At 33.6% G+C, this 11,944-nt stretch overlaps 1 protein-coding gene across 1 annotated transcript; it reads right to left on the reverse strand.

The window, feature by feature from the left end:
* Positions 1 to 1,845: 1,845 nt before the first annotated feature.
* LOC109172912 (germin-like protein subfamily 1 member 20) lies at positions 1,846 to 2,822 on the reverse strand. Its single transcript, XM_019322161.1, has 2 exons — positions 2,702 to 2,822; positions 1,846 to 2,327 (listed from the first exon to the last, which is right to left on the reverse strand). Exons 1-2 carry the CDS (start codon positions 2,820 to 2,822, stop codon positions 1,846 to 1,848), a joined length of 603 nt encoding a protein of 200 aa, XP_019177706.1.
* Positions 2,823 to 11,944: the final 9,122 nt, after the last annotated feature.

Raw genomic sequence — 11,944 nt, forward strand, 5'->3', positions numbered from 1 at the left:
TGACTAGTTTTACACTCACATTGCGCGAATGAGTTAATGTCCAATGTTTATATTTAAATAAATATTTAAAAGTATATCAATGCAAGATTATATATGAGAAGTTCATACATAAGTATAATGTCGAATTTGGTTATTTAAATATGTAACTCATAGTATATGAATACAATGTAATATAGGAGATTCATTATAATTGTTACTAAACTTTTTTAAATAGTAATCAAGTATTTTTGTTGCAAAGGGTTCTAATATATTTAATGAATGTACATATATACAAGATCAATGAATTAATCAACGGTACCAGTTATTTAGGTGTTTTGCTTAGTGTTCAGTTCAACCATTATTGTTGAATAAATTATTATGGATAAATAAATTCCTAATTTAAGAAATTTAGATATAGTAAAAATTTAAAATTTTTAATTATAATGTAACCCAAAGATATTTGAAGATTGGTAAATATGATGTAACCAAAGATGAAATTGTTAAATAAAGTGTTTGATTATTGTTGAGGAAGGTTTGATTGCTTTTCTTATTACTAGTTTTCATCTTGTTTGCAGTGTTGGGTTGTTCCTGATGTTTATAGTCCTAGCTCGCTCATCCATTTCTTGAAACCATCAACAATGCTTCGCATGGGTCCCACGGACAACGCATCTCCTTCACCTTGTAGCCACTCGATCAATAGTCCATCTAGAGTCACTTGTCGACTTTCCAGGAGCTCAAATGTGGTCGCGCCATAATGTGCAGTCGGTGCGGCCGCTTAAAAATGCGCCCAATAGTGTTAGGAAAATGTATAACAATAAAAAGTATAAATACACCACAAAACGCACAACACACCAAAAAAATGAACCATACTTCCTCACACATAATTGTGCATTTTCGAACAGTGTGTGTTGCGTTTGTGTATACTTAATGGTGTGTTTTTTATTGTGCGTACCTAATGGTGCATTTTTTCGATATTTGTACATTTTTTTTGTGCGTTTCCTAACACTATTGGTGCAGCCGCATTGACCGCACGTTAAGGTGCAACCGCACCTGAACTAAGGTGTATATATATATATATATATATATATATATATATATATATATATATATATATAGCTTATTCAAGAAAGATTTTAATTGATTTATAAAGATATACTTTCTCTGTCTCATTTTATCTATCATACTTATTACTATTCATTGGTCAAACCAATTCTTCTTCTTTGTTTATTTTCTTTAGCATTTTTTACATACTCATTTTTAAATTTGATTTTGTTTATGTTTAATAGTACTTTTAGTGTAGTTTCTAAATATATAAATTTTGTATACTAATTCTAAACTTAATATTATTAAAATTGATTTAAAAATAAATTCAGTCAGGCCTCGTTAACCAAACCAGACACATAAAATAAGACAAATAAAATAATATTTAATAAATTTGAGGCCTTTTTGTATTTATTTATTTTTATCAAACCACGAGATGTCATAAACATGTCCTAATTGTAGGAAGCACGTTTAAGCTCGTATAATATCGAAACTAATTTCTGTTCACACCAATCCAACCCAAATAAGGAATAAAATACTAGTCGGATTAATTATTCCATACAAGAGTGAGTTAGATTGTTTGAACTCTCAATCTCTCTCAAGGGAGGATAGTGCATTGCTTTTAATTTCTTGTATTTATTGTTTGGTATGTGTGTAAGTAATAGTACAGTATTAAATACTTATTTTTTTTTTATTAAAAATGTAAACGAGAAAACTGAACATGTTTACATCATGGGGTGCTACAAATTAGTTCACACCTAGGCAAACTTTGACCTTATAAGTTGAATGGTTTCCTTATCCACTCTAAAAGCTTTGGAGAGGATATCATCGGAAATAGTGGGAACTGATCCAAAAAGTTGATACGAAAGCAATGACGATGTCGGAATTGTGGCTGTTTAAACTGTTAAAACTAGTTGCCTTAACTTTCCCGACATTAGCTTGGTAGTGAAGTAAACTTGGGGGAATCACGAAAACATCTCCGGCGTTCAATGTTTTGGCGTAGAGACGATTCTTCGTCGGATTACTCGGATCCGCCGTGATGAAGCCAATTTCAAGCGTGCCCTCCAAAACCAAGTGCAACTCAGTTGCTTGAGGGTGTGAATGGGGCGAGGCCATTGCCCCAGATTCATAATCCACACGAGCCATCGATATGCCAAGTGTGTTTAGTCCGGCGATTCTGTCAGAGTTAACGGTGTTGATGGATAAGCCGCCGCCTACCGGATCTCCACTGACATTTAAACCGGATGTGGAGAAGTCATCTTCTGTCACCAGTTTTGGATCTTTGCAAACCCTTCTATTCACAAAAACTGCATTCATAAACCACTGCATAGTTAAATTACCTAAGAATAATAAAAAGCTAAGCATATGTTTTTTGTCAGTTTTGCGTACCGGGAAATTTAAAAAAAAAAAAAAAAAAAAAAAATCATTATTTTGAAAATTTTCCGACCACCCATAATAATCCAAAGTTCCAACCACCTTTTGTCACAGATGATGATCGAAAATTAAGGGGGCATAATGATAACATAATTGATTAAATTTTTCCACCACTTTTGTTGATAATCAGAAATAATTTCTAACAAATAACATTAAGATTTTGACTGCATGTTGGAAGTTATAATTTTTATTAGCACCGAAATTATGAAAATAAAGCAATAAAAAGTGGAAATGAAAGAATATTTACCAGTAGCTTTTGGATCATTTGCCGAAACACAGAAGTCTTGAAGAGGTCTTGGATCAAAAGCATTAGCAAATGAAAAAACAAGAGCAATAATGGCTAAGGTTGTTGGCAAGAGGAAAGCCATTGTTTTGTTTTGGTTTTTTTTTTTTGGTGGTGTGATCATATTCTTCTTGAATGTTACTTATATATAGTTTTTTCGAGCACAATCAAAACTATATTCGTTTAATATATTTGGAAAAAAAAAATATTTGTAGCCTAATTATTAAGTTTTTTTTTTTTTTTTGAAACAGCCTAATTATTAAGTTGATTGCGAACGGTCACATCAATTTTAACTCAATCATACCAATATTTTATTTAAATATTTATATATAGAAACAGAAATTTAAAGCTCTAATGAAAATTAAATCACATTCTATATATAGTTACCTACCGGCTTACACACATAAAATCTTGAAATTTGGTAACCACTGAACTAGGCCTGATCAAGGATATTACCATTATTAAGCAATTGTTATGTCGTGGAACCGTGTCCACCTTGCAAGTTGGACACGATTTATGTTCATAATTACCGAACTCTATGTTTATAATTATAAAATTCTATGTTCATAATTTTTTAATTTCATATTCACAATTTTTGAACTCTATCTTTACAATTACTAAACTCTTTATAATTTTTGAACTTCATATTCACAATTATTGAACTCTATATTCACAATTACAGAATTCTATGTTCATAATTATAAAACTCTATGTTCATAATTTTTGAACTCTATATTCACAATTATGACAGTTTTAGAATCGTGTTTACCTTGCAAGGTAGATTGGTTCCACAGCATAATTTGCCATTATTAAGCAAATACCCTCTCACTAAGTTGTTTAACAGAATAACATGTAGTAGTTGCTTAATAGGCTTTTTCTAGTACTAAGTTGATTAACATGCAGCAGTATTGTAGTTATAAGTTGATAAACTTGTAGTATATAATTCGCCGAGTGAGTTTATGAACCTGTATACAGGTTTATTAAGTCATAACTATAAGTTAATCCACTTACTACTGTAGAACCATCATGTCATTACTATAGGTTTATTAAGTTAACTAGTTTTTTTTTACGCGCTTTGCGCAAATGGGATAATGCCCAATAATTATTTTTAAATAAGTATTTCAAAGTATATCAATGCAATATTATATAGGAGATGTTCATGCATAGGTAAATAAATGTTGAATTTGTTTATTTAAATCGGTAATTTAAAGTATATAAATGCAAGATAATATATGAGAGATTGATTATAATTGTCACTAAAATAAATGTTTGCAACTTTGTAATAACGCTAGTTTAAATACTTAGTCTTAAAGTGATAATCTAAATAAATATTACTTTTGGTTTAAATTTCTCTAATTCTTCTTAATTCTCGTTTGGGTAGCATTGTTTTTGTTTTCATCTTCAGTACATGTCCTCTTTTTTTTTTTTTTTTTTTTTTTTGGTAGTTTGTCATGTGCAATTAGGTTACTGGTAGAAGCATAGAGGGATTCATCATGCAATGAGATTATGGTGTATGAAGTTTTAGATTTGCATTGCTGTGTATATGACTGAGATTTTAGTTGTAATATGAACTCTTTAACGTACAAGCACCTATTGATATTTAGTAGTGGTAGTTTTTTCCCTACATGTTTCATGTGTTGTGAGATGTGTGTCGTAGGTTATCATGTAAAAGTATTGAACAAACTATTAATATTATTATATTTGTATAAAATACTTGATAAATAAATAAATACATACATATATATATATATATATATATATATATATATATATATATATATATATATATATATATATATATATATAACATGTTTTGTATTATAACTTTGATATTTAATTACAAGATAATGGAAAAAAGAAGACAATGAACAATGTAGTGAATATAATAAATTAATAAATTTGAAGGTAAGGAATCTTTGAATGGTAGAAAATAAAGATAATATAACTAATAAAATTATATTTCTTTTAAGTTTTTTTATAATGAATATTTTTTTTAAATAAAGCATTATAGACATCTAATTCTAAATTAATTAAATGCATATGTATTATTTTTTGTTGTAGCTACTAATTTATTTAATTAATAAGAGTAATAAAGTGTCGTACATATTTTTCTTCAATAATATTGAAATCGATGATTTTTTTTTTTTAAATTTCCATTCCTTGTTGAGACATATTGTTTTGAGAGTTTGTCAATGACAATTGCTACAATTGCTGTCAATAGAGGATTATAATAAATAATTCAAAATATATGGTTACAATAGATATTAATATAATGATATAGTAAAAATTAACTTACAAATTTCTTTAGAAGTTTTCATGCATTGATAAAATTTTGATGTGTAAACTTGTTCAATTGGAGCTAGTAGGATGTTAACATTGTCAATTATTTGGAAAATGATCCTACCGTTTTAGAGTCCATGTGTAATTGTATTTATGATCAACAACTTTGTAGTTAGGCTGCGCAGGTCTGACAATTATGTAAGAACAATTTTGTCTGATAAAAAAATAATAGTATAATATTTGTAAAGTAATATACAATTGTACCATTATAAAAAAATACAAAAAATATTAATACCATAATGGCCTAAATCATTCCAATCATGCAAAAGCATAATTGAAATATTAAGTTTTGTTCTAAATAATCAGAAGAAGATTAATTTAAAAAAAAAAAAGTTAACCTAAATTTCTTTTCTTTTCTTTTCTTTTTTTAAAAATAAAAAATTCAAGAAAATCAAATGATTTTAAAGTAGTTCCTGATTTATAATCTTTGATGCTATTTAGTCGAGCTAATTATTTGACCAAAGTTTATGTTAAATTTTATATTATATATTTTTTAATACATTTTAACATATTCATAATTCATAATGTATTTTTAACAATTATGCCAACTATTCGAACCTAAGACCTTATATAAATTAAGAGTATGTTAAGAATAATAAATAGTTAACGGAATATTCCGTTACTAAAGTTTAAACTAACTAAATTTAGGGTTATTTAAGGGAAGAAAATAATATAATAGAGGGTAAATAAGGAAAATCATTAAAAGATACTAAAATCAAAATAATATGAACCATTCAATTTAAGAAACAATTAGTACCGACATTTTTTTTTGTTCCAGTTAAGGGCCTAACATTATTCGCTCTTATTAAATTCGTAGATACTACAGGTTCATCATCTTACTATCACACATTCATCAAGCCGCTACTATATGTTTATTAAGTCAGTACTATATATTTACAACTTACTACTATGGTCTATCAAGTTATTATTACATATTCATTAAGTCATTACTACAATAAGTTCATCAATTTACTACTACAATTCCATCAAGTCACAATTGAAGGCCCAATAACTTACTATTACATGTTCCTCGATTCACCACTACATGCTCATCAACTCACTTTGACATGTCAAGTATGTCACTAATCTAAATTCACAATCAAATTATTAAATGATATTTAAAAAAATTATATCATGTGTTATTTAAAAATTTTAATGAGATTTTTTACTATACAGCAGTAATTTTATTCACACAAAATATGTAAAAATTTATGGGCTAATTATTAAGAATATCTCTTTCTTTATTGATTGTGAACAATCACACCAATTTTAACTCAATTCATACCAATATTTAGATATTTATATATAGACTAGTTTTTCTACGCGCTTTGCGCGAATAGGATAATGTCCAATACTTATTTTTAAATAAGTATTTCAAAGTATATCAATACAATAGTATATAGAAGATGTTCATGCATAGGTAAATAAAAGTTGAATTTGTTTATTTTAAATCGGTAATTTAAAGTATATAAATGCAAGATAATATATGAGAGATTGATTATATATAACTGTCACAAAAATAAATGTTTGCAACTTTGTAATAACGTTAATCTAAGTACTAAGTTTAAAAGCGATAGTCTAAATAAATATTATTTTTTGTTTAAATTTTTCTAATTCTCTTTTAGGTAACATTGTTATTGTTTTCATCTTCAGTACATGTCTTTCTTTTTTTTTTTTTTCTTTTTTTTGTTATTGGTAGTGTGTCATGTGAAATTGGTTTATTGGTAGTGTCATAGAGGGATTCATCATGCAATGAGATTATGGTGTATGAAGTTTTAGATTTGTCTTGTTGCGTATATGATTGAGATCTTAGTTGTGCTATGAACTCTTTATCTTACAAGCACATGTTGATATTTGGTAGTGGTAATTTTCCCCTGCATGTTTCATGTGTTATGAGACATCTAATTCTAAATTAATTAAATGCATTGTTGGTCCCGATAGATTGTGTGGTGAGTCTAGAGGGGGGGGGGGGGGTGAATAGACTCTCGTTTTTCTTTAGTTTTTTTTTTTAAAGAAAAACCCTGACAACACTTTTGAGTAAGATAAGCACAGCGGAAAGATTATAAAGTGAGGGTTGCACGAGTTTGATAAAATGTTAAGAGGAGTGATGAAAAAGATGATATGCAAGCAGTAAAATAAAGCAGTAAGTAGAAAGAAGAGTGAGACGAGATTTTATAGTGGTTCGGCCAAACGTTGCCTACTTCCACTCTTCTTCCACAACTGCTGGAAGGATTGCACTATCACTCTTTAGTACAACTACACAAAGACTTCCTTGATCACTAAGCCGGACAGCCTTTGAAGGTTTTTTAACTCCGAGAGTTTACTCCGCCTCTATCAACTTCTTCTTCTAAGTTGAGGTTGGTAAGAAAGTATTTCTTGATTCCTCCAACTGTGAAGTCTTGATGGTGTGGGATGATTGCTTCAAAAGTGCAAGACTTCTTTCAAGATGTAGGGCAGTGATGGATAATCTACTTCAAATGCCGTAACACCTTAAGTAACTGGTTCGCAAAAAGTTTTGAGATTGTTAACTTTTCAAGGACTTTTTGCAAGAGAGTGAGTAGAGTGATAATGAACCAGCACCTTCTTAGTTGATGAAGGTTGGTTTATATAGGTGATGAAAATTCATCCGTTGGAGGGAGATGAATTTTTTCGAACCTTTTATCCGTTGGACAAGGACCATGGAGCCTCATGCATTTAATGCTCCATTAATGGGTTTGTATTATGTAGCCGTTGAAGGTATGGAGGACTTGATGGCTTTTGTCTTTTAGCTCCAGAGATAGTACAGCTTCATTAAATGCTCTTTGGAGAGCGTGTCCCATGAGTTGAGGTCCTTATTGTCCTAGGATATTGTCAAATCAGACAGGTAGAACATTCTTCTTGTTGATGAGAAGAAGAATACTTGTTGGGATAGTCTTGAAAAAAACTGTCTTCTTAATGACAACTCCTTCTTTCGTTGCTGTGGAGTCTTCTTTCGTCTTGATCAGCCTATCTTCTATTCATAACTCTTTTCGTGTGTTTGTTCTAGCTTAACACGAATTACATATGAGTTATGGCAACTTTCGTCTAGAACGAAAGTAGCGATACAAGAGAAACGTAAGAGTTAGGGGTCTACTTTCTACATTACATTGGTATCATCAAAATCCTAATACAAGGTTCCTAACAATTTCCCCCTTTTTGATGATGCCAAAACCTATACTCTTCTTATAAGGCTGAGAAAGTGCTCCTTAAGGATATTTCTATTAATAACACAGCCATTATCGAGAGTTTACAAGTATTTTCTACGAAGAAGCAGCAGGAATAAAGACAAGGACTTTTTAACTCAGACAAGTGACACGAGATGTGTGACAATGAGAGTTTCATAGATATTCAGATAAAATCATTACAAAAACTCTGTCAAAAGAAATCAAAACAAAGGATAACTTACATTTCTAAAAGATTCAACCTTTGCTGAGCTTCCTTCTCTCTTTCTTGATTGTCCTTCTCTTTCTGTCTTCTTTGTGTTCTCTCGTAGTCTATCTTCTCGTTGATTCTTGCTCTGAAAGTCCTGATTGGATTGTTTCTGACGAGCTCTTCATATCCTCCTTTGATGTTTAGACTCGTGTAATTGTTGTAGGCTTCTCGAATGTTGTTGCCTTCCACTATTCCAGACTTCCACCAGGAGATCAGTTCAAACGAATTCATTCCTTCTTGATAGCTCTTGCCTGACTCTTTATGCACTTTGAAAGCTGCATTGTGCATGACATTTTGAGGAGAGTCTTTGGTTACATTTGATAGATCTTCGATGAGATTCTTAATCCTTTCTCTTTCTCTAGCTTCATCATCTCTTCTCCTGATCTCTTCATCGTGTTTTTCCCACAACTCCTTGTTTTGTCTTTTAATCCTTTCGTTCTGAGTGCTCATGTAGTTTTGCCTTGTGTGGTTGTCTTTCTTCTTCAACCATATGGGATTGTTGCAACCTTCAAATCTCTTACCGCTTCCTTCTTCGTATGGGACATAGTCCACGAAGTTTCCAATGCCATCCATGGTGACTGAGGTATTTTTCATGAGCCTTTGTCTTAGTTTTACTTGATCTCTTCTTGACAGTCCTGTGAAGAAATATTTGGCTTCAGAGTCGAAAGATTGTCGAGCCTCGCTGTCTTGAGTGCGACCATGGCGTCTTTGATCATGGGACTGTCCACGAGACTTAGGAGGTGGATGAGAGGGATTTTTGTGACCCGAGACTTTGTGAGGAGAGACTCGCTTTTCCGAAGATCTTTCTTTCGTGTTATCCCTTCTTGGTTGGTTGTCATCATCCTTATCTCTGTCATCATTCCTATTTTCCCCCTTTTTGGCATCATCAGCGCAGGCAGTAGGAGGTACAGAGGGGATTTGGCTGATTGCAAGCAGGATGTCTTGAGCATATCCCGGAATTTGAAGAGCATATTCACCAAGTTGATAGGAATTGTCTTGATAAGTGTCAATCTTGGTACAAGCTAGGTCAACACGTTCTTTGAGGCCGTAATGAGAATGCTTAATCTCGTGTTGCTGCCTAGCGACTTTGTTTGAACTCTCTTCAAGATCAGAAACTCTTTTCACCAATTGCTTAAGAGTTTTGTCGTGAGGAAGATTCGGTTGCTGTGGTTGAGATTGTACATCAAGGAGTAGATTGACTTTTTGACACAGGTCATTCAATACTCTCGTGTCCTTCTCCCTTAGGGCGAGATATTGCTTGTGAATCAGTTCAGCTGAATGAACAGTTTCTCGCATGAGGTTCATAATGGTCCGTGGGGACTCAGCGATAGAATTGTCCTCAATGTGTGTTGAAGAAGAGTTCCTATGTTCATCATGATGTGGTGCTTCCGAATTTTCACCATGCATCGAGTGGCCATGTTCAGGTGAGGCTTCCTTTCTGTCCTCATGAGCTGGAAGATTATGTTGTTGTTGTACAGATTCGTTCAGATGCGGAATGATAGCACAAGACGAGTGAACTGGATTTTTACTGGATGCTTCATCCGAGTCTTCGTCTTCAGATGGTATTTTCAAGAGAGGTGGTCTTTGTGGACAGTTAGCATAGTCCGTTTCGACCAAGATAGTGTGGCTATCTTCTGGTTCTTCTTCTTCAGCACCTTCTCCTCCTTGTTGATTATTGTTATCATCATTATCATCATCATCAGTATCATCAGTACCACTGTTGTCGTCTTCTGTTTCATCATCATTGTTCTCGTCTTCATTTTCTTCTTCATCCTCTTCTTCGATTTCGTTGCCATGAACATCTTTCGTTCCACTAGCACTGCCTTTGGGATCTCGAGGATGATCTTCTGCCATTTTGGCTTTAATTTTGGATAGCAGCATGATGTAGCGAAGTTGTTTCAATTCAGCTTCAGTCACTGGATCCATGGGAGGTTTATGAAGAGGAACTACCAAGGGAGCTTTGTCCTTCCGGAGAGATCGATGAGTTATTCTATAAGAGTACACTCGGTGGATCTCCTCAATTCGCACAGCCTTTGTGACGTCCTGAGTTTCAAGCCATTGAAGTGCGAATTCTTCTTCGTCGATCATGGCTTCAAAAGTTTCGAGAAAGGTTCTGAGAGGTGCCGTGCACCACTTGTGCCATTGTAGAACTCGATTGTAATCTCTTTCAATCGATTCTCTGAGAGATTTATCGAGGGTGTACCGGTCTGGAGAAGATTGACGAGCAGATGGTTTCGGGACAAATGATGTTTGAGCAGCTGTCATCTCGTCTACTAGTGCAGGTTATTGTGTCAGAATTACCTGCTCTGCAATAGTAGGTTCTTGTGGAAGAGATTGAGCATCATTTGGAGCATCAGAGGCTGCTTTCGGGATGTCTTCTGGAGAGCCCGGCTCATGTGGAAGATTTTGACATCTTTCCTCCATTTCTACAGTAGCAGGTTCTTGTGTCAACTCTCGTAGGAGTTGCTCTGCTAAGGTAGGTTCTTGTGGATGAGGAACAGGAGATGCATTCGGATTGATGGATTTGTGAGCAACGGGACTTCTTTCGGGCAGAGAAGTTTTCAGTTCCCCCTCAGAGGTAGCTACTTTCGGGATGTCTTCCCCCTGTGATGTTGCTCCTTTTGATAAGGGTTCCCGGTTTTGAGCAGGTCTCATTCGACTTCGTTTGCTTAGACGAGTGAGAGGTTGATCATCATCATCTTCAGAGGAGTTCTGCACGATCAAAGTTTCGAGAGGAGGATCACCTTTCGTCTTTGGTTGGGAGATGACCGTCTTTTGAGTCTTAACCCGAGAAGAGGGTTTTTCTTGTTTCTGCCGTTTTGGTTTTGGTTGAGCTTCTTCGTCTGCTTTGGGGGTTTTTAACTTTCGTTTGGATTTCCCTTTGGGTAGATTGGGTTCAAGAGGAATGCCCAATTCCAACGCCTTCTGTTTGTCATATCCAGATGGTTTTTGCTTCATGTGACAGACCTTTTGACCAGGTGGAGCACCAGCACGTAGAATCACTCCTTTTGTGGCAAGAAGATGGCTTATAATGAAACCGAAGCCCATCTTCTTTGTAATGTCACCAGGACTCCTGCGATGGTATGTGATGGTGTGGGCGATGTTGTTGAATACTATTTTGGACCAATCAACCTTATGATCATGAAGGAAGGCATGCAGCATTTTCAGCTTTTCCCTTGTGACATCATCTGTGCCAGAAGTCTTGTGGTCCACAATCTTGTTGAAGATGTCTACTGCAAACTCATGATCCAACCGGAACCATTTTTTCTTGAGGGGCCAGGAAATTTCATCTTTGGAAGGGGCCTCCTTGTGTCGTATGGATTCATAGAAATCCTCCGGATCTAGATGATAATATATCAGGTTGGATTTGTAGGACTCATCTCGTCTGGGAAACCCAAAAGTTGATCGAATATCCTC

Source organism: Ipomoea nil, unplaced genomic scaffold (assembly GCF_001879475.1).
Source record: "Ipomoea nil cultivar Tokyo-kokei standard unplaced genomic scaffold, Asagao_1.1 scaffold0445, whole genome shotgun sequence".
In the NCBI taxonomy this organism is placed as follows: domain Eukaryota; kingdom Viridiplantae; phylum Streptophyta; class Magnoliopsida; order Solanales; family Convolvulaceae; genus Ipomoea; species Ipomoea nil.

Excerpts from the sequence above, each read along its gene's own strand:
- LOC109172912 (XM_019322161.1), bottom strand. The coding sequence starts at position 2,822 with ATGGCTTTCCTCTTGCCAACAACCTTAGCCATTATTGCTCTTGTTTTT. Across the intron at positions 2,328-2,701 it reads AAATGATCCAAAAGCTACTG|TTTTTGTGAATAGAAGGGTT; the intron begins GTAAATATTCTT and ends TTATGAATGCAG.